The following is a 24,010-nucleotide window of genomic DNA, read 5'->3' on the forward strand; positions in this document are numbered from 1 at the left end:
TAGATAATGTGAGGGTTTTTCCCCCCCCTGTGAAATTAGCTGAGTGTATTAATTCAGAAGGTAGTCAGTTGCCTCTGATTGTATGCTTTAGTAATCTGAACCATCTGCCTCTATATGCTAAGGAGTTCAGCACTTTAATCCAGCTTACAACCGACAAACCCCTCTTCTCTGTGATTATGCCCTTGAGTAGATGAAGCTGTGCAAAATCCTTTTCTCTTAAATGTATTGCTGCTGTTGAGAATATTTGGAGGTTTTTCGCTTGGGTTCGTTTTGTTTTTTGTTTTGTTTTGCTTTTTGAGGTTTTGACTGAGTTTGGGTTTTATTTTCCTGGGGCCGAGACAATGGCTTTCTTTATGAAAAGTATGATAAGTAACCAGATAAAGAATTTAGGACTTGGTGGTGGGTCTGAAGAAAAGAAAGAAGAAGGAGGTACATCTGATCCTGCCGCAGCCCAAGGGATGACTAGAGAGGAATATGAGGAATATCAAAAGCAAATGATTGAGGAGAAGTGAGTACATGCTACTACATTTCCCTTTAAAAGCAAAAGAAATTCGCTCTTGGTCATGCCTTCTTCGGTTCCCAGATTTATTTCTCTTTGCTTTTTAAGACACCTTTCCTTTTACTGTTTACCTCTATCCTGAGGAAAGGCTGTTTTACTCAAGGGAACATTCCCGTAGCATCAGCGGCCGCTCTGTTCTATATTCTACACGTATGGATGGAAACGAAAAGTGATTAGTGAATCTATACGTCCTTCTTAAAGCGGTTTAACACTTGCTGGTCTAGGCACGTTTTAATTGACCTCAATTTAATTGTTCAAATGAAAACTGGTGAGTCTAACTAGCTTTACAGGCTTTCTGAAATTTACCCTCCTAGCAAGAAGAAAGTTCTCAAATTATAACAATTCATATTTTATAACTAGAAAAGGGCCCTAAAGAACATACAGTGTATCCTCCTTGATGTTATTCGTGCAGAAAGACCAGAAAGCACATCATGACAACAATGTTGTAAGATTTGGCTTATCAAAGACTATGAATAGATTTGTGGACTGTTTATTATGAAAATTCTAAACATAAGAAAAGTAGAATAGTATGACAAACACCCATATATACGTATGACATAAAGTCAACAATTAACATTTTACCATATTTGCTGATATATAAATAGATGATAGCTAATAATTTTCAAAGTAAATTACAGTTATCATGATACTTCACCCATAAATACTTTAGCCATCCACCTCCAAAAACTAAGGGCATTCTCCTGGCTATATAAAATGTAACAAGAATATATAAGATATTCACAACATTTTAGTTGTGTATAGTAGAATGTGAATATCACCAACAATTTTTCACTACTTGAAGACTGATTCTTAAATAAGTGTAATCTATGTATAATTTTTTAAAGTTTAAGGTAAAATTAACTTGAGTCTTTTACTAGTCAACTAAGAATTGAAACATCAAATCTAGAGGTTAAATGTTCATCATATGTCTCAAAAGAAAAGTATTTCTTTTTTGCCACCATGGCTATTTTGCTAATGATCAATTACATAATAGTTGCCTAAGTCCTCTTGCTAAGATGATTATAGGTGAAAAGGTTAACGACCTGAAGGAAACTAAGAAAGTACAAAGTACGTTTAGTGGAAACCTTGTCTATTGTATTTTTCTGAAAGAAAGTGTGGCTTATAAACTACCTAGAATGTATTATGCTTGGCTCTGCAGTAGATTAAAGTTAGTTTTTTTTAAAAAAAAGTAAGTGCCACTACAGAAATGATATTGGTGCTAAGATGTGGGCAAAAGAAGCAGCATTCCTTGAGTATTGGCTGGTTTTGCCTAGGGCATGTAAAAGTAGAAAAGCTGTAAAAGAAAAATAAGTACAGTATAATAACTAGAACAATAACACCAAACATTCTCAGCTCAAGTAGACTAATGAAAATGGTCAGAAATGTAGACTATATACCTAATCATGCAAAATATCACTTAATACATCCAAGCAATACATCTGATCATAGATATGGTATCTGATTAATATCCTAATTTTAAAAAATTTTATATCTAGACAGATCAAAGCTCAAAATGGTTAAGTGGTGTGGTCAAGCAGTAGATTGCATTGTCAACTACTCAACTTTTCCTGTGTGTATGTGTAAGAACATTAGAAATTTATGTCATCACCCAATTTAAGAGCTGATAGCAGGACAGTAGGGCAGCCTACTTCCCTACTGCAAAGAGGGATGACTTCCAGTCCATTGCTTGAGTTTTTAAGAGCTTCATCACCTAGAATGCAACATGTAGGAGGTATCAAAAATGTTCATCACAAGTTAAATGCAGAGAGAATTACAGACAGTACAGTATATATACTAATTAAAATGACTATTAGCAAATAAAAACCTCCTAAACCTGTCCTCATCATTTTAGAAAAGTGGGGGGATTGACTCTACTAATTGTACATGAAAAGCTACTTAACAATGTACTCTACTGCACATTCATTTTTATTTTCCTTCTGTGTTCAATTTTTTTTTTTTTTACTACTTGTACCATGAGTACTGAACGAGGTCTATACCTAAATAGAATGTTTGGAAAGGAAATAAAAGGATAGTCTGTTTATCCCTCCATTTTTCCATATTATAACACCCCTTTGCCTTAGTGATGGTTCAGTAATTGCTTTGGTACCATTTGTTACTTGACTCTGATCTTTGCTTTATTCAATAATTGTTTGGATCCCTACTATGGGCCTGGCATAGCAAGGAATGTACTGAGATGCAAGACATGGGTTTTCTTCTGCAGGAATTTACCCTTTGCTTTGGGGAGACAAGCTTCACGTGACTATAAACAGAGCAAACAGTTTTCCTGAGTGATTTGTAGACTGGCTCTGGAGGACTGGAAGCTGAGTCTGTGTGGCATTAGGATCACCAAGGGAATCAATGGAGTTTATATAGTTATTTGCTTTTCCACAAAGGTGCCAAAATAATCAGGTGTGGAAAAGAAAGTCTTTTCAACAATTGATGCAGAAGCAACTAAAAAAACATTGAACTTTGACCCCTACCCTCTATGCACAAAAATTAATTTGATGTGCATCATACACCTAAACATAAAAGCTAAAATTATAAAGCTTTTAGAAAAAAACCATAGAATTTCTTTGCAACTTGGAAGTAGGTAAAGGTTTCTTTATCATGACCAAGAAAACAATGATCATAAAATTTTTAAATGATAAATTTGACACTAAATTAAAAAACTTTGTACATTAAAAGACACCATGAAGAAAATGCATAGGCAAGCCACAGAAAATATTTGCAAAACATATATCTGACAAAGGACTGGGATCTAGTATACATGAAGAACTACTATTCAATAATAAAAGAAAAAAATGGGCAAAAGATTTGAACAAATACTTCAGAAAGATATATACACAGCCAATTAGTACATGAAAAAGCTGCTTAATGTCATTATTTGTCTTGGAAGTGGAAAAAATTAAAGTCATAGTAAGGTGCCACTACATACACACCAGGATAGCCAAAATTAAAAAGACCAGAAATAACAAATGTTGGCCAAAATGTGAAAGCCCAAGAACTCTTGTTCCAGGTGTTGAGATATAAGATAATACAGACACTTTGGGAAAAGATCTGCCCATTTCTTATAAAACTAAATGTACTCAACTAAGTTACCCTAGAACCCAGCAATTCTAAGTCTAGATATTTACCTAGAAGAAATGAAAATCTATGTCCACAGAAAGAAACTGGTGCAACAATATTCATAGCAGCTTCATTCACCATATCCCAAAATAGGAAATAGCGTGGGTGTCCATCAATAAGAGAATGACAAGAAAAACTGTGATATATTGGTACACACAATAGAATACTACTCAGCAGTAACAAGGAACAAACTACTGATAAATAAAACAACATGAGTGAATCTCAAAAGCTTTTATGTGGAAAAAAGGGTTACACAAAAGAAGATGAACTGTATGGTTTAATATTTATGAATTTCTAGAAATGGTAAACAAAACTATGGTAGAAAAAGAATGCTGGTTGCTTCTAGGACTGGCTAGGACTGTGGGGGGAGGCATTGATTGAGAATGAGAACGAGGGAATTTCCCCAGGTGAGAGTAATGTTTTTTAGCTTGGTAAGAGTTTGGCTCAGTGCATTTGGGGGATCACCAAATGGTATGCATAAGTTTGTGCATTGAATTGCATGCAAATTTTGCTTCACAAGAAAAAAAGATCTGTAAACAAACATTTTGCACTAGTTAATGATAGACGTGTTGAAGTGTCTGGGGGAAAGTGTGCTAATTTCTGCAACTTTGAAATGCATCAAAAATAAAAATGGATAAATAAATGGATAGAAGGAGAAATATGTGATGAAACGTATAGTGAGATGCAAATTGTAGACTCTGGAGGGTGGGTATATGGATTTCACTGCAAAATTCCTTCAACTTTTCGGTACATTTGAAAGTTTTCATAGTAAAATTTTGGGAGTTAAACACCAGCTTCCTGCTCATGCCGCAGGTTGCTAATCTCATAGATCACTTTATTCTACTTCTCCCAAACTAGAAGGTTGAACCCGATGCTCCCACACGCCTATTCCAGACCTGAAGTTCTGTGAATGGAAATGAGTTCAGAGAACACCTGAGCCCAGGACCTGGCGACCAGTAGTTTAATCTGTTTGCTTCAGACCCAGCCCTTCCTTATTCTCAGTCTTTTGTGTAATAGTTAAGATTATTTCAAAGTTTGTAGTCAAGAAATAGAAATCGCTGGGATTGGTGGCTCGTGCCTGTTATCCCATCGCTTTGGGAGGACAAGGCAGGAAGATCGCTTGTGGCCAGGAATTAGAGATCAGCCTGGGCATCATAGCGAGACCCTCACCCATCTTTACAAAAATCTTTTTTAAATTAGCTAGGACTGGTGATGCGTGCCTGTAGCCCGAGCTACACAGGAGCCTGAGGCAGGAGGATCACCTGAGCCCAGAAATCCAAGGCTGCAGTGAGCTATGATCGAGCCACTGCACTCCAGCCTGGGTGACAGAGTGAAAGCCTGTCTCAAAATAAAAAAGAAATAGAAATCAGTTTTCACCTGAAAATGAAAACAGGGGATTTTATTTGAGTACAAATAATGTTTTCTGCAAAGATACTTCACTAAATCTATGAGCAGAAATCCCACCAGGCCTCACATGGGCCTAAACTAGGAAGCAGCAGGCGGTGGAGAAGCCCTGAGCGCTCTTTCTCCATCTCTTGCTGAAGCTCCTACCTGCTCGTGCTGCTGTTCTTTCTCAGCAGCCAGCTTGCTCTCTCTGTTACTCAGACCACAGAGCTGGTGGAAGATGACAGCTAGGGGCCTCCAAGTCCACCTGTTACAGTTCTAGCCACATTGCAAGTGTCCGTCTTTCTGAGTCCTCATCCTAAATTCCCAATGAAGCGATTTTGTTTACTCAGTGTGGTCCGACCTAGTGTAGCCAGAGGGCAGGGCCACGTGTCTACATTTAGGCACCAAGGAAGCACTTCTGTGGGCAGCGGGGAAGGAAGGCGGTTCTTGTAAGTTTTGCAAACATCCCCAAAGGTGTCTGCTTTTTGTCTGTGTTGAGCAAGGACGTCCATTTCAAACCAGCGTCCTCATGAATCCAGTCGGGTCACACACAGAGCAGGACCCCAGTCTGGCATTATGGAAATCTACCCTACCTTGTTTGGGGATACCTCCTTCCAATTGGGGAAGGAGTACTTGTCTAAATTGGGGTGTGGATTGGGGTACAATGAAGGGAGACAGCTTTATAGACTATCCCCTAATACCATGGGCCTCCAAAGTACCTCCTGGTCCTGGGTACTACAACCCTGTTTCAGCTTGTGTAACAGTCACTTGGGGAGCTTGTTAAAAATATAGTTTTTCCTCACCTGCATGCGGGATTCTAATGCAACAAGACTGGAATCAGGCCCAGGGAGTGCCCAGGTGATTCTGAGGCCTTAGGCCGCGGCCATACAGACCACGGGCAGCTCTACCTTAGGAATAATCACCCTGCCCCTCTCCTGGTTTGCATCCTAAAGAGACTCCCAGAACCAAGTTGTCTTTGGGATTTAGGGGTCTGTACTGTGTTATGATGGTGGAGTATGGACAAAGAGGCAGGTGTTTGGTGAAAATCCCATATTTGCTAGGTGTCTGCTGGCAGCCAGAATTCGGAAGGTAAATCCCAGCGTCCGTCCCCTCTGAGCAAGCAGCAGCTGGAACGTCCTTAGCTCTCTATGTCCTTCTGATCCTTGATTCTACCCTTTAACTTTTAGGATGGAAAGAGATGCTGCATTTACACAAAAAAAAGCAGAGAGGGCGTGCCTTAGAGTTCATCTCAGAGAAAAGTACAGGCTCCCGAAGGTAAGACTGTTACTGGACACAGTAAACATCTAATCGTTTCTTATTAAATACAAGACAGAGCGTGTTTATCAGCAAAGAATCGTGTTCATGGAAACATATATGTGTGTGTGTTAACCTTAATTGAGGTGTTTGATGTAGTGAAAAGAACATTGAACTAGGAGTGCATAAAAATTTGATTCCAGTTTTTAACTGAATCTCTATGAACTATTTTTGCACAAAAAACAGAGTTAATACCTATAGATGACATTTTTGTATAAATGTATCTAATGAATATAGAACTTTTCTATATAAATACACCGTGGGGATAATAATGACAGCTGATGTTTGTTGAGCTCCTTCTAGGTGCCAGGCAATGTGCTTTGCATGAGGTTCACTTAGGTTCTATCATCACCTCCTTGTTACTGTAGAGCAGACATCCTCAAACTATGGCCCTCGGGCCACGTGCCACCCACTGAGGACATTTATCCGACCCTCCGGGTGTTTTTGCCGAAGCTGCCTGTCCTGCTTAGCAGCCGACTAGTCCCGGGCCCACAGTGCGCACTCTCCAACGGTCTGAGGGACAGTGAACTGGCCCCCTGTTTAAAAAGTTTGAGGACCCCTGCTGTAGAGGAAGCAGGCATATAGAAAGTAAGCATGCCAGAGCCCAGCCAGCCAGGAAAGTCAGAGCTCAGGGTCTTAAATTCTGGGATATTCTGCCTCTATTTGAAAGGAATGATTGATTGCTGAGTTTGGGAGACAATGTCACCTGGCACACCCTTGTCCATCTCAGTGCTGGCTGAGAGGAGGACTGTCTGTAGGGTCTGGTCGAGTGATTTACTGGTGGGAGGAGGATGCGTCGACATGTTATGGCAGGTGGCTCAGATGTGCTGTTCCAGGGCTTGTATGGAATGGTGACAGAGGGCCCTGCACTTTGCTACTCTGGCTCATTTCTTCTGTCCCCATTGCCCACTACTACCTGGGGGGCTGCAATATCCTCTAACTGACTCCACCTTCCCCTTCTGGGTTGCCTGCTGAACTTCATATTCCAAAGACGCACCATGCCTTAGAGAACATCTTCCATCTGGAGACACCAAACTAAAGATCCCCCCAGAGCTCATGATCTCCCCCCAAGTATGAGAGCCACCTCTAAGTCTGGGTGGTCTAGAAAGCACTCATAAACCAATTCCTTCAATGAGTCCTCTGCAGATCCCCCAGAAAAAGCTGATTTCAGAAACTCCAAGCACTGACCAAGGGAGAGACCACTGGCCGTGCAAGGTCACTGCTGAAATCACCAGAGTTAAACATCCCCCGCCTGTGGGAGAGGTTGGCCCCTAAGAGGCCCAGGGAACCCAGGTTCTGCTCTCAGTGAGGAGAGGACAGACTTGCAAACAATGAATTTGGAAAAGAAAGCCTTGGTTTTCCTACTCTACCACCCTTTCAGGTTTAATATTTTTTCCCACCATGCTTGCATTTTGGAGGAGTGAAGCACTTCTAAGCACTGTCCTTTCTACTCTCATTGTCTGGTGAATTTCCTGAAACTCCCTGGCATGTCACGGGCTCTCTTTAGCAATGTGGCCTTCCCCTAGGCAGGAAGCCTGAGTCAGATTCAAGCTGCTGTGCTAAAGCCCCTTTCCCCCACTCTCATGGCTCCATCTGATTAAAGCACCACAAATCTTGTTTAAGATGAAGCTTAAATTTAATACACACACACTACACACACATGTACATGATTAGCTGGGCATGCATCATCCAAAAAGGTTGGGCTTTTTAAGGCTTTATTTTTGACAACTGTTATTTTTTATAGGGATCTAAGAAGAATTGGGTTTCAGTTATGGCTCTGTCTCTGTGACATGGTGTAACTTCAGATGGCTTTCAAAAATACCTGAGCCTGTTTCCTCCCTATAAAATGAGGGCAATAGTACCTAACTTCACAGGGTCTTTGTCTGAGATAATACAATGTAAAGGACCTAGCATAGGGCCTGATGAATGATAAGAGCTCAATAGGTGACAGCTCTTGTTATTGCTGTTATGATATCTGTGCACAAACATCCTTACTAACAACTAGAGGTCTTGAGGACCATAAACACACTTGTGTGTAATGAATGTAACAACTCAAGGCCCCTGAACCTCAAAACTGAGCTTTTGATTTTTTTGCTGCTTCTCATGGTGAGTCGGTGGTCTTGCTCATTTCCGGATCCTCAGGGGTGAACACTTTTAGGCTTAGAGGCAAGGTTTAGATGCTCTTCAGAGACAAAATAATTCCCAAATCTCTATGCCGAGTCATCCTTTGGGACAAGAGACTTTCCAACAGACACTGTGGACAGGGGAAAGAATTACAGGCATGAAATGTGTAAATTCCCATCTTCCCTGGAGAATGATAGTAACTATATCTCCTTTGGCCACTGCTCCCTAAAGCCAGCTGGGGAATGGGGAGACATGAAGAAAGTTGATAAATTAACAGTGGAACCCAGTATCTTTCATTGCATGGCTCCCCGATGCTCACATACCCCCTTTTCTGTAGCTGTTTCAAATGCACATAATACCATTGAGAATCTTGCCTGATTTTTTTCATGGACCCAAAAGAGACCTTGGAGTTCATTTAATAATCTAATTCCACCGCTGCCTCGTTTTAGACCCGAGGAAACGCTAGCCCAGGAGGGTTAAGTAGCTTTGCAATAACCCACACCTACTGAGCGACAGAACCAAGATTGGAACTCAGGCCCCCCGACCATGGAAAAGAGACACTTAACTCACAAAAGAATTCGAACACAGCTCCCTCTCTCCCCAAAGTGTCTGCTCTTTCTGCTCTTAATATTTGAGCTGTCCCAAAAGACTTTAGGGCAGTTTTGAATTCTACATGGCTTGGAACTGCCCCAAGATGTTTTGGACAAACCACACTGCCTCACTATTTCACGGAGGTGTCCCTGAGCTCCCCCCCCCCCAGCAGCTGGGGGAGCACCTCCTTCCTTCTCCTGTGTCTTCTGATGGTTGGACCCGACACCTGTGAGTCACTGCCTGAATTCCAAATACAATCCAAGTAGATAGATGACAATCTCATTTGAAAGCATTCCACACTTCATTGTCCATTTCAAAGTTTACTTTCAGATGAGGCTCCCCACTCCCCTGGGGCATTTTTATATTTGGTTGCATTTTGTAAATAAAAATGGATCCTACACACAATGTTGCAAGAATTCACCTATGGTGTGAAAAATATCAAAAATACGAATAACACAATTGCCTGCTTTTTGTAAAGCACATGGACATTCTACTCCAGTGTAGCTCTCCATAAAAACAGAACTTAATAGAAACCATCCAGTAAAAACCCAGCCAGAGCATAATCCACTTAGTCCAGATGTGGCCAACCTCCCATCCCTGCGCACTCGGTGCGCTTGCAGTCCCGCCGCACCCTTGTGGCCTCCTCAGCACCCTGCGTTGTCACCTGTCATGTGTTGCCTTCCGCCCCATCCCCGCCCACCGAGGGGGCTCTGGGTGCAGTGGCGAGAAAGAGGCTGTGAAGTCAGACAGGTTTCCACCGGCGGCTCCCTCTGTGCAGAGCAGCGGCGCCTGCCCCAGCCACAGCCCCGCGCGAGCGCCGGTGCGCGGCGGCCGCCACCTGCGCGCCCCGGTCCCCGACGCCGGGCGCCCCCTCGCGTTCCCAGGCGCAGCGGCCACCGGCGTCCCCGCGGACCAGGCAGCACCCGCGCTGTGGGTCGTGGCAGGACCAGGGCGGGGCAGAACTAAAGTTCTGGAAGTGACTTAAAAAAAAAAAAAAGTCCATTATTTCGATATTAAAGACCAGATTGCACATTTCAATCCTCCCATGGTACACTGGGAAAGAGAGCTAGCAAACAACCCGGGATTAGCTGTGGCCACAGTAACCAGGCTGGTGAGAGATTTTGAAATGACAGCAATTGAGGACGAGTTGAAGGAATTGGAACATTCGGACTTGAGAGGAGATGGCTGGGGAAATGGAGCATAGGGGGCATAATCATTTCCCAGGCCTTGAATGCCGTGCTTTTATTCCAATACTGAACTCACTTTTACTCCAGTACTGAACCACTTACCCAGCGTGGCTGGCACTGCTGGTCGTTACTGACCTGTGGGCAGCTCCGAGGTCTTTCTTGGATCATGCAGAGGAAGGCTTCACGGTGGAACTTGGAGAATGCCACCAGCACGCCACAGTGGGAATCTGAGTTGTAGGTTTTTGTCTCCTAGGTTCTTCAGTCATTACACGGGTCCCCTCCATGGGGCTCGGCATCTGGGGTCATGTGAGGAACATGCCAACCATCGCTCCCCACCCCCTCTAAGTTCTCTCCCTAGGACAGATCTGGGGTCCTGGATGACCACAGTACTTTGACTCCTGGACTCCAGTGTCTGAATGGTATTTCTCTTTTGTTAGACTTATTTGCTACATTCAGAAAAGCACACACCATAGACGTGCACCCAACACATAATGGCAAGGTAACACATGTAAATTCAGGGATGGCCAAAGGTCACAAAGCTTACTGTGACAGATGGGGACTTGAGCTTCCTTATTCTCATCCAGTACTTTTTCATGCCCCATTCTCCCCACAACCCCTCTCAACTGTGCCTCGTTCATGGGGGGAGACTTGAAACGTGAACATGCCGTCTAACAAAGAAACTGGCACTGGGCAGACAGCAAGGGTCACCAGGCTTTAGCGAGCTCCTAATAACCCGCCCGTCCCTGGGAGGTTTGCCAACTACCTAGCCCCATGCCATCCTATAAAAGCCATATTGGGTGAGCAGTTACAGTAATAGTATTAACAGTCCACAGGGAACAGGATGAATTTAACACATCCTCCAGCTAACAAGGGGTGACCCCCTGGGCACCCCATTCACAATTCTCCAGCGTCCCCACCACAGCAGTTACATAACAGCAGGATTCGGTTCTGGGCCCTTCCCTTACCGTGGCCCAACGGGGAGCAGATTTGAGAAAATGTCTTCCCGGGGGCTGTCAGGTCTAATGAGGATAACTATGTCACATTTTGGAATTAGAACAGTATTTTCCAAAGAAATTATTTGGCTGGTGTTTCCTGTGAAAGAGAGTTTCACTCTATTGCCGACCGGGAAAGCAAATCTGGACTCTTTGAAAAGGAATGACGTAGGCCTTAGGCCTCTAGACAAACAGAGGTCTCGAGTTCCGACTTTATTGTTAATTGTTAATGACAATACTATTTGTTGTACTGGGGTCTTTTGATGACCGTTGTTAATTTCAGTAATCAGATAAGTAACCAAACAAGTGCAGTAATCAAACTGCAGTCATCTGCAGTGGATATGTATGTATCTATACCAGTCATTATAATGTTCACGGACCCACATTAGCCTATGTTGATTTCCTCTTGTTTTCAAATTATAGGTCATTAGAGGATTAATATGGTGCCCACATTAGATTTGGATCACACTCCACTAATTATTCCCAATCCCATATCTTCAGGTTCTCCTTCTCTACTAGCCTGTCCTTTATAAAGGAAGTCAAATCTCTCCCAACTATCAAATGGCAGTTTCTGAGTGAACATGCCTTTCTAGGTATCTTCCCTTAAATGGCTCTGGTTCCCACTGCTCTGCTGACACCTTCCTTCAGACCGACAGTATCTGTCTATAAATACAGGAGAGAGCTCTGTCATTTTCATTTAATACTGGTGGTTGCTTCCTCTCTGTAGCACTTGCTCTCCTTAGCTTCTGGACATCACCCTTCTGTTGTTCTCCTTGAACTGTTTCTTCTTCGTCTTTTTCATGGGTTGCCCTTCCCCTGTCTGCCCCTAAATTGTGAGATATTCAAGGTTGCTCCCTTGGTCGGCTCTTTTTCTCGCTCGAGTCTGTACATTCTTTCTGGATGGCTGCATCTCGTTGTTGCTTTCCATTACTACCTACACGTTGATGACTGTCACACCTGTACCTGCAGCACACACCTTCTCCTGAAATTTCACAACTGCATCCACCCTTACTCGTACCTCACAGGTAGAACATGCTCATATCCAAACCCCATGCACTCAGTATCCCCTTGAACCTGCCCCTCCTGCAGGCTTTCCCCCGACAGGTGGCTCCCCTGGCCAGCCTGGCCCCCACACAGGCAGCCAGAATTCACCCTTGACTCTTCCCTCCCCATTCCAGCCTCACACCCAGAAAATCACCAGGCCACCCTGCTTCGCCTCCTGAGTAATTTTCACCTCATCCCCAATGCAAATCTCATCATCTCTTCCCCTGTTCCTGCGACAGCTCTTGCATAGCTTTTCAACTTCCCCTCAAAACTGAGGTTTCCAAAATGCAAATCAGGTCCTGTTCCTTCCCTGTTTCAAAAAAAAATTGGCTTACTATGACTTTTGAGAATAAAGTCCAAACTCCTTGACCTGAACACCATGGCTCCCATCTTTTCATTTTTCCATGGCCTCACCTCTTGCCTAGACTGGACCTTCCTCCCACTCTGTCCCCTGCACCCTGCTCCCTGTGGCCCTTTCCTTTCTGTAAGGCTTTGGTCTACTGCCACTTCTTCCAGAACCCTCTATGATCTCCCTCCCCCAACTAATTCTGGATTGGATCATCCTCTTCCACGTTCCCATAACACCTTGAGTACACATCTCCTATATCATCTTTCAACCCTGAATATTGCCACCTACTACATGTTCCTTAACAAAAGGGGCTGCCTTTTTAATCTTTGTCCTCAATGCGTAGTGTGGTGCCTGACATACAGAAGTTGCATACACACACCACACACACACACACACACACACACACACACAGACACATACACAGTGTTTGCTGAATGAATGGATGTTATTGGGAAAAAGGAAAGGGAGAAAAAAAAAATTAAACGTGCCCCAAAAACAAAGTATCAAAAACAGCAGAAAGAATTTATCTGCCATATGTGATATTAAAATAAATTTTCATAAAAAGAACAAGTCTGGATTTGACATTATAATTTTGTATAAAACACAAAGGTTTCTTTGTATTATAATTTAAATGTCATATTTCTTCAAATAGAGAAAGTAAGACGTTTTAAATAAAGCCACAAGATTCTTTCTAGAGGCAAATGTGCCCCTCTCCCTGGCCAATTTAAAATGTATATGTAAGTCAAGCCAAATTAATAAGAGAAAACAGTTCCACAATGAACCCTAATCCTATTAACAGAATTGTCAATCTAGGTTAGTCATTGAAGAATAATGTTGTGCCCCTGCTGAGCTATATGATTTAGGTACACCTGGTGTTTGTCTGCTGTATTAAGGACATCGTTCATTTTTTTTTAAAGATGAATATAGAAAAAAAGCCTATCAGGAGAATTGTCTTTAAATATGTCACACGGAAAGCTCCATTAGAATTGAATTGAAAGCTTGCCTCTTAAAAAATAATAAAGATGATCCTGTGAACCTCTCTTTGCCAGCCTCCTTCAGATTAGGAGCTCCTGGGACTGCCCAGCATGGTCCGAGACACCAAGACCGCCTGCTTCCGAGCAGCTGTGTCTGGTGGCTGGGCGGCGGGGAGGCCATCAGAGGCCCTAGAAGCCACCAGATCTTCCTTGCCTCCCACCGTGCCCCAGTTCTGTCTGCTCCTCCTACTCATGTTCTCGAAAGAGCAATGGACTGAGTGTCCACAGGGAAGGTAGGGATGAGAAGAAAGTCACTGGGCACTAGTGAAGCAGGACTTCAACACTTGGCCACACCAGTTTACTCACTTAATCCTCACAACTGCCCTCTGAGGTAGGTGGCTATCCCTTCCCCCTTGCTGGCTCAGAGAGGGAAAGCAACTTCCCAAGGCCACACAGCCAGTAAATGGTAGAGCAAGATTTAACTCCAAGCAGATCTGACCCCAGGGGCCACGTTTTCCTACTAGACTCTTGGGCAGCCTTGCTGGGTTCTTGTCCCCTAACAAGCAGAATGACACTGTTGCAAGTATCTCTGCCTCTCAGGGCCTCAGTTTCCTTGTCTGTAAATGAGAACCTTGGATAAGTGACCTCTAGGAACATCTAGAGTCTCTATGGAATGTCTTCATAAAGGAAAGAAGTGCGCACAGCTGGTATCTAGACATTCTGGTTCCATGGAGAGCCCAATGCATGCACAGTCTCCGTCAGAGACACCTGTCATTTGAGAAGACAAATCCACACCATCTGTCCTACTCTGGGTGTGCTGCAGGCTTTTTAAGTAGCTAAGGAGTGGAGAACAGCAGCAGAAGGTAGCATGAGGAGCAGCCAGCACGTCCCACACCAGGGCCTCCACGCCAGCCACACAGGAGAGTCGCCTGGGAAGCTGTTTAGGGCAGCAGCCTTGCTCGTAAGCAGAAGAGCCTGACTGCTAAAGTCCGTGACCCTCACAAATGTACCGACATCGCATGTTAGGACAACTCGTCAAAGTGAAAGAAGTCCATTCATCTAGCCATCTGGTATCCTGTGGATAAAAAATTAAATAAACCAAAACCAGAATCAAATCTACCTAGTACCAGTCACCCTGGCATTTGCTCATACACTGAGCTTGATCGACTAGACTCTAACAAGCAGTGAACACTCAGTTTTGAAGATAAAACCACCTGAGATCATTTATCATTGCATCTCAAGTTTGGTAAAAGGTGAAGCCCGGTTTGTCATGGTTTAGGGAGTAGCAAGTCTGAAATCCAAGGTTGTGCCTGCCCTTTGGTGAGAGGTCAGCGATCAGTCACAGGGAGGGGCAAAGGCGGGATATGGGGCCATTTAAATAATGGGGAATTCAGCACCGGCAATGAAGATAATAAGTCTGAGTATAAACAAGAGATTAAAATAGATTCTGGTCAGCTGGCATAAAAATAATTAGCTCTTAACTGCATTAAACAATATCCCAAATTGATAAGATTTCTAGAAATGAGACCTCTGAAACAGAACCTCTAAGAACAAAGTGTAGCCTATAAGTCCCCTAATTAGGTGCTGGCTCCGTCCGCTCACTCATTCATTCACTCTCGCCACCCCGGTTCTCAGCCCGGAGCCCCCGCCCTCCCTGGAGCTGCTTCCGGCCGCGCTGATGCTGATTCATACTGGCTGGAGCTGCACTTGTGCTTGGGGGTTGTAATGAGGCATTGCTGCCTTTCCTTGAAGTGTGAACTGTGTCCAAATATTCCTGGTCTCCCCAACCTAAGATTTGTCAATGGGCAGCAGAAAGTCTGGACAAGACGTTCATTGTTTGAATTGTAGACAAGGTCCTGTCAGCAGGGTGGTTCATTAGGAAAGGAGGAAACAAGGCTGCCCAGTGTCCACTGTATAAATCCCATTTGTGCTCCTTAATTGCCTGCTCTGTCCCGGATCTTTCTCTTAAGGGCAGACGCTCTCCCACTGTCTGTTTCGCTGTCCGTGCTTGCTTTATCCCAGGGATCCTTGCAGCAGCGATCTTGACACTGAGCCGCCCTTTTCCTCTAAAATATTAATAACCACCGCCACCATTTGTCCAGGGCTGAGAAGCTTACGAGGCTGTTTCACAACATGTCTCGTTCAATCTGCTCAGTAATCCTCTGAGCGGCCCTCCCGCTGGGCCTCAGAAACATAAGGTGACTTGCCCAAGGTCATGCATTGGGTGAATGACAGATCTGGGCCTTGAACCCAGGTCTCCCAGCTCTAAATCAGTCTTCCCGCTGGCACAGGCTGCCTCTGCAGGGTAACAGTCTGGGAAGGCTGCAGCTTTTGACAAATGAGACACTTGCACACTTGGCCAGTTCTAGTCCGGGGTAGTGCAGTTAGCTGGGACCCAGTGTGAATGAGGGCAGAGGCCCAGGTTTGGTTCCAGAGGGCTTCGTCTCGTGCTTTAGCCACCCAGTGGCCCTGTCTGGTTGTCCCACCCTTGGTTCGAGGTGTCCACGGCACAGGCTGTAGCCCAGGGCAATTGATTCCAGTGCTAGAATCATCACCTGAAGCAACCGTGCTGCTGCCAGAGGCTCAGCAGCATTGACCTTCTAGAACAACGATGAGTGTAGGACTTTCTGACCACAGTCATCGGCCACACCCAATGCTGCCTTTAGATCTGGACAGCTGAGGCCACCTGCCTGGGCCCCACGCTTGAGAGGGCTCTTGTTATCCCTCCTCCAGCCACGGTGTCTCATGGGGGCAGGAATCTGCAGGGCCAAGGGCCATGTCTACCCAGAGCCCACACCCCTCTCTTAGACCATACTGTGGCTGCTCAGGCCCCCAAATGCCCTGCCTAAATGCATCCGGAGCTGCCCGGGCCTTCCCTGCAGGCCTGTGCTCCTGAGAGGGGCTGAGCTGCTGGCCAGGCAGGGAGGCCTGAGGAGTGGGGGATGGGCCAAGCACACAAGGTCCTAAGGTCCTGACCAGTCAGGGATGGAGCCGGGGACCTCTGTCAGTACTCATCCTCTGCCACCCACAAATGTTAGGGTCGGACCTGACCATAGGTGAGAGCAGCTTGGGCCAGCTAGGTAGATTCCTCCTAGAACTGAGGGACTAGTGCCAAGGGGGAATGACTAAGCCCAGCTTATTAGGAAAACCGAGCCCATGGAGTGAAGGTAGGAATCATTGCTAGGTCAGGGGGGAGGTGCAGAGAGAACAAGACCTCAGGATGAACGGGGCTGAGCCCCACATGCAGACTTACCCAGAGCCAATTCCTCCACCCACCTTTGAAGGTTATTATCTCTATGAATAGCTACCGCCAGGGGCATGCTTAATAGATTCTAAATAATTCAGTTATCACCTAATTAATCTGCCACAGCTCTAATGAAAATAATACAATTGCCAATATATGGATAAGGAACTAAAGCGCAGAGAAGTTGGGGAAGGCGCCCAGGCCGCACATCCGGTAGGCGGTGGAGCTCACGCCCTCCCTCGGGCAATTTGACTCAAACCAGCGCCCCTAACCTCCAGGCTGTGCCGCCCCAACAGGAGTATAACGCTAAGTCGGTAGCTATGAAAGCAGAGCTCTTGACAACAAAGAGGACTTACAAATTTAAGTATTAATAAGGCTGTTATAGTCCCTGAAAATAGGCTCCTTGAATCATTCAAGAAACATTTATTCCTTGAGTCCACAGCCCAGAAGTTCTGCTGGGCTCTGAGACATAAAGATGAGTAAGTTACAGCCCTGTGTTCAAGAAATGCTGAGCAGTGGTTCTCGAGCTTTAGCAAGCACCGGAGTCACCAGGAGGGCTGGTTGGAGCACAGACTGCTGGGCCCACCCCTGAGTTTCTGGATTGGTAGGTCTGAGTAGGGCCTGAGAATGTGCATTTCTAGAGGGGTCGCAGCAGATGCTGCTGCTGTTAGCCCAGAGAACCTACTTTGAGAACTTCTTTGGTAGACGTCAGACCGACCAAGATCCCCTCTGTGAGGCAAAGTGGCATGAGGATAAAATGAACCCCAGAGTCACCCTTGAACAAGGAAATTATTCCAAAGCTTCTTCAAAGGTGGCAGGGCCATAGAGGGTGGCCTTGCTAAAGTCACCCTGCAAATGGGCGGCAGGAGAGCACCATCCCGAGAGCCCTGGTGAGTGGGTCGCGTCTTTCTTAGCACTGGCCAGAGCTGGCTCACTGCCCTGTGGCCCCTCTAGCTGCCTGTCCCTCCAGGCCCACAGCGGTGACTCCGTCCAGGTTTGAATCTGGCAACACACGTGGGGATCTTACTCCCAACCAAAGGGGAGGTGCTTGAATACACAGGAACGTCTGTTCAAATCATTTGCATATGATTCCGGGGTGCGTAAGAGAGGGCAGGTGCCCTGCATTTGCAGGACTTGAGAATGGGCCGGCTGCAGTTGTGCAATTGCACCATTGGCTGGGAGCCCCCGGGGATTAACTAACTAATTAATCCCACAACAGTTTGACGAGGAACTAATTAATCCGTTAAGCACTTGAAGGGTCCAAGGCCCTGGCCAAATGCAGGGAGAGCCGCTGAGAGTGGCTCTCCTCCCTGCGGTCTCCAGGGAGGAGAGCCTAGGAGAGGACCGTCCCTCCCAAAGGCACCGATCTCCTCTGCAGCAGAAATCTGTCACTCTGTCTGGGGAACTGAATGTAAGAGGAGAGCTCTGGGGAAAGGCAGGCGGGCTTCAGCCTCTCCAGGCATGGGAGCCAAAAGCATTAGTGTTAGGAAGACCTCAGCCATCCGATCCCTCCAACCCACTTTTCAGATGGAAAACAAAGTTTACACATTACCCTGGAACCCAGAGACAGCTGTTTCTTTCTGATCGTTTCTACTCAGTACCCAGGCGAGGGGAATTCAGATCTTCCTTTAGGTGTGTTGTGTTTGATGCCACCTGAGAAGTCAGCAGGTGCAGAAATCTTTCTTAAATCCAAATCTAGGTGGCCCGATGAAAGCTAAGATGAACATTTTATCCTCTGTGATTTTGCATGAGCTTTGGTAACAAATTCAAGGCTGGTCACAACAGATTCAGGTGGCCCTAACACAGATTGTTTCCAACACCAGCCTCTCTGACCCTCTTTTTAGTCTTCTATACCCCAGAAACCCAGTTCACCTCGTGTGACAATTTGACCTCCGGAAATTGTCTGATAGCAGCCCTCTGGGAACATGAGCTTCTGTTAACCTTTCCTGGAGAACATTTTTCTTTAGAATCTTCTCCCTCATTATGAAACGAAGGGCTCTATGCCTGGTAGTAAAGGAATCTGAGCGACCAGGCAGCATGCATTAAGAAATTCTGGGACAGCCATGCCTGGAATCACAAAATAAAATGTGTAAGCCAGCTTATGGTGACAGCATCTAAAGCACAGAAGGCTGGGCTGTCAGTGCGCCCAGAAGGGACCGTGCATTGATGACTCCCTTAATAAAGATGTATCGTGTGCCAGACTCCACTGCAGGCACTTAGGGTGGAAGGTTGAATTTGGCATCGTTCTGTGCCTACAGGGGCTGCCCGTCTAGGGGAAGGGAGAAGAGAAGCAATGGACAAGCAAAAGTGGCCACTGAAGTGTGATGAGTGACTGTCTAGTCACTGCAACCCAAACACCAACCTCCAAGGTGGGGTTGGCCAGGGCACTGGGTCTTGGCACGGAGCTGAGAGACTCTGCAATACTTGCAGAGCTGCCCTGAGGTGGAGCTGGGGTGTGATGCTCCAGCTTTCTCGTGTGCATCAGCGTCCCAGGGAGCATGTCTTAAAACCCAGATGGCTGGACCCACCCCTGGAGTTTCTAATTCAGTAGGTATGGGGTGGAGCCGGAGAATCTGTATTTCTAACAGGCTCCTAGATGATGCTAATGCTGCTTGTCCAGGGGCCATGGATGGAGAACCACTGCACTAGAAAGTTCTGATCCACCCAAGGGGAAAAGAAGGAGGGACCTCCCAACAGGGAGCTCTGGCCCCTGCAACAGCCACCAGGACCAGCCAAGCATGCCAAGCACAGTATTCATTCTCGATGGACCTTTGTTTTTCCTGCTGCTTTTTAAATTGTATTTATTGATCTAGTTGGCTGGTTGGTCAATTTCAGAGTCATTGTCTATCTCTGTGCTTGTTTTTCACCTAGAGTGAAATGGACGAGACTCAAATCCAGCTGGGTGGAGATGATGTGGACGTGCCGGAAGATCTCAGGAAAATGGTAGACGAAGACCAAGAAGAGGAGGAGGATAAGGATTCCATTCTTGCGCAGTTACAGAATCTGCAGAATGTGGACTTGGATACCATAAAAGAAAAGGCGCAGGCCACCTTCACGGAAATCAAGCAGACAGCGGAGCAGAAGTGTTCTGTGATGTGAGGGGCGCGGAGGGCGAGGGAGGGGACAGGCCATGGGCAGCAGAGGCCACTCTCCCACGGAGCGTTTCCAGCACTGTACACTTTACCGTAGAGAACACAGCTAGGAAAGCCACGGTGATAAAGCGCTCTCTGCAAACACATAGGCGACAATTTGATTGTTCTAAATGTTTCTGGCAGAGCATTTAGCTAGCACCTTGCAGTTGTACTTTCCTTTTTGTTATAAGTATGACTATGACATTTCAGCTGTAAGTGATGATGCCGAACTCACACCTGCTTCAAGATCTTGAGGACAGCCGAGAAGGAACAAAAGCAAATGGCATTTGCTCTCCAGTTTTCTTCCTTCGAGGGCAGGTCTCACCCTGCCCGACCATCGGTGTGATGTCAGGTCCCTTCAGAGAAAGATGAGAGTCAGGGTGCCACCGGGGCCAAGGCTGCAGGCTCCAGGACAACCAAAGGTCACTCCACCTCTCACCCCTGGCACCTTGACCTCGTCCATGTTTCTCATCAAGTTTGGCACTTGGACACTTCTCAGCCAAGTGGCAGTAGCAGGGATTTGGGAAAGGATGAGAAGTGGAGGCAGAGAACAGACTTCACCAGCCCTTTGCGTTGGAGATCATGGGGCCACGTGAAGAGTGGACTTGGAGGAGGTCAAATTAGAGGCAGAGGGACAATGAGGGAGGCTCTTGCTATTTGTGGGTTGAGCTTACCTCCCCTTGTTTGAACTTGGTGACAGCAGCAGGAACAAAGCAGGGAGACAAATAGCATTAAGAAGTTAAATCAGTCTCTCTCTGTCTTAGACTACCTTCTAATAAACCACACTGTCATTCGGTGCCACAGGCTTCCAGGATAGACACTGATTTCTTTTTCCAAACATCTTCTCTTTCAAACGGACTTCTTCAGAAGACTTAGAGCATTTACCTCTATTTAGCCAAAGCCAACCAAACCAAGCAAAATATCGGCTTTTTAATGAGTCTGTTCATAGAATGAAGAATGTTTAAAGACAAATTTTGTCAAGGACTGTTTTATCAGAGGAAAAAGGAATTAAGACCAAAAAGTTAGGGGCTAACATTTTCTACACCCAGAGCTCCCAAATGTGTTGTACAAGAAGCTTCATGTTATGAAAATGTGCAAATAAATTATTAGAGGTCCAGAATCTATGATTTTTGGCAACGTTTAACTCTTCTTGAAAGTTCCTGGGAGAATATTGGTGCAATGTTTGAAGTTAATTAGCTTCATATTCCACGAACCCAGATACTAGGGGCACATTTTAAAATCATGCTTGTCTTTTAACACAACTAGCATGTAAATTGTGCTTTGTTTTATAGCAGAAACTTTAAAATATTTATCGTTTTTAAAACTATGAAATAGTTTTGAAGTTTTAATAGTTTTAAAAACTACAAAATAGATAAGATTTATCCTCCGTTCAACGCCTGACTCTGCCCTATAGTTGACAGGGTGGGGGGATGGGTGAGAAGGGGCTTCATGGGGCCTGATGTTTGTACGCTATGTTGTGACATAAAATGCTGTGGCTGCCAGACTGTCCTACAGACTAGCTGCAGGATGACACAGAAGATTTGCTTTTTTTTCTAAAAGGTGTATGCAGTGCTGCTAAGGAAGTCACTAAATAAGCACTGCATCTTGACAATCAAAGTTTCTCTGATACCATTTGGTCACTGTCCCAGTGGACTTGCATGGCTGCTAGAAGACTCTGCCTGTGATTCCTCTGATATCACAAGACAGCACAACACACAACCCCATAACATAGCCCACCATGTGATACCCCAGCACACAACAGTACACTGTGCCATGGTACACCACGCCACAACATACCACGCTACATCATACTACGACACGCCATCCCACACCAAGCCACCCCTGCCCACACCAGATTACACCACCCCAATCACGTGCGGATGGGGTTGGGATGGAGAGGGAGTGTGTTAGAGCATTCAGAAGGCCCCTTTCCTTTCTGAAAGGGCAGACAGGTGTCTATACCATGAGATGTTGATGGGCACAAAAAGTTCTTCCATCTTCGAGACATAGAATCCAACAATTACAAAGGACTAGGAGGGAAGCTCTTCTGATCTCCCATGCAATAAAGGAACCCTTTCCAGCATGTCTCAATTGAGCCATATCTGCAAGCTTCCAGGGGTGCCAAATTCATCACCTGCTGCTCCAAGGGAATTTAGCCACCAGCCCTTCCATTTGTAGACACCTCTAACGGCTAGAAAAGCCTTTCTTGTCTTCAGCTAAAAATGCATCTTTGATCCCCTTGTTATGATTCCACTGTATGGAAATATACAGACTGCACCTACATTCTCAGTCAGGCCTTCAGTGATGCCCCCAGGCAGTTTTCTCTTTTCCAGGTAAGACATCCTAACTTCTTTTAATCACTTCTCATCACACAGGAGGGACACTTTTAACCTACTGGGCAGCCGTGCTCTGTCACCGTCCAGGAGTGAATCCAACCATGCGGACAACTGCAATGCTCTTGCCTCCCACACCCTGCCCCTGGACTTGATGCTTGAAGCCATTCCTGAGCCAACTCAGGGTTAGGAATTAGGACTTTAGCCCTAATCCTGCTATCACATGACCTTGGACAAGTAATTTATCCTCTCTGAGATTCATTTTCTCAACAGGAAAAGTGAAGGGGCTGAATTACTTTGCATTTTGTGATTCATTCTATGGTTTCAGGGTGATTAATATCAAACAGAGGTTTATCTTGTGAAGGAGAGCACGTTAGCCCAGAACTAGGCACAAACTAGGTTTCAGTCCCTTTGCTGACTCCAGCCGAGCAAAGGGACAACAGGTCCCGGGGAAGGTTGGGGGCAGAGAGAGATTTGGAAGGTACTAGAAGAGAGAGGGGTCAGGAACACAGAGGACTGCTCATGGAGAGAAAATCTGGAGATCCAGGGAGCATTTCTGCCCAGGCAGAAGGAACCATAATGACTCTGGGGAGAAGTGCTGAAGAATAAGTTCCAAGAAGACGAATTAAATGAACTTTCCAATTTTGCCTGGAATTAGTCTAGTCCCAATTAGATACGGACTCCTATAGGGTATTGAAGCTGGAGTTCTGCTTTTGAAAGAGTATGAAAGACTTTTGAAAAACTGAGGAAGTTCAGTTATCCAGAGACCAACTAATCCAGTTTGTGAGTTACATAGTCACTTTAGATTTGCTCCTGGCACTACACATTTAGCCAAATCACTGCTTACAAACAGAGCCATCAGAGACAAGGAGAGAAGAGAAATTTAAAACGAATACATTGGGGCTCCCAGCTTCTGATAACAGAGAATTAGCTCCTACTGGATCAACCCTCCTGCAGATCACATTTATAAACTTGGAACAAAATACAAAGAAACTACTGCCTGAATGCACCGGAAGCAGCCCAAAGCAGGTCTGCACTGAAGGGAAATCAAATCTACACTGGGAAGAAGGGAAAAGCACTGGTGAGTTTTCCTTTGTTTATAGGTTTCATCTGGGAGCAGACCCCAGTCAAAGCTAAGTAAGGATGACTAAAATTCAGATAGAAAACCTGCAGCCTTTATGGCTTTAAGGACCAGCACCATTTGCGGTCATCATAGCAGCTATAAAATGAAAGAGTAAATCCTATAAAGGAGAGAGCCATAGAAGGGGAGTTGTAAATTCAGTGTGTAACATCTGTTCAAGACACTGGCTAATCATGTAGCCCTGAAGTATGCATGTATTAGGCAGACTCTGAGCGGCACAGTTAAGGCTAAACAAACTGAACTAAGAATTATGTTGCTGACCACTTACAGAAAGCACAGTTTTGAGTTTCAGTCAAGCCAAGTTTGCTGACTGCTAAACAGACAAACAAATGAAAATAATCTTCAGAAAAATGTAACAGAACTCAGCAAAGTAAGTAGAAGGGAAGAAATAATAAAGTGCACAAATCAATGAATAGAAAAACAAGAAAACAATAGAAAAAAATTAAGAAGTCCAAAAGTTGGTTCTTTAAAAAGATCAATAATACTTTGCCATTCTGAAAGTTAAAAAAAAAAAA

General features: G+C 45.1%; 1 protein-coding gene across 1 annotated transcript; it reads left to right on the top strand.

Moving 5' to 3' along the window:
• The first annotated feature begins 147 nt into the window (after window positions 1–147).
• CPLX4 (complexin 4) lies at window positions 148–21,141 on the top strand. Its single transcript, XM_012745460.3, has 3 exons — window positions 148–508; window positions 6,259–6,346; window positions 19,762–21,141. Exons 1-3 carry the CDS (start codon window positions 342–344, stop codon window positions 19,987–19,989), a joined length of 483 nt encoding a protein of 160 aa, XP_012600914.1. The 5' UTR covers window positions 148–341; the 3' UTR covers window positions 19,990–21,141.
• The last annotated feature ends 2,869 nt before the right edge of the window (window positions 21,142–24,010 follow it).

This window comes from Microcebus murinus, chromosome 17 (genome assembly GCF_040939455.1).
Source record: "Microcebus murinus isolate Inina chromosome 17, M.murinus_Inina_mat1.0, whole genome shotgun sequence".
NCBI classification, from domain to species: domain Eukaryota; kingdom Metazoa; phylum Chordata; class Mammalia; order Primates; family Cheirogaleidae; genus Microcebus; species Microcebus murinus.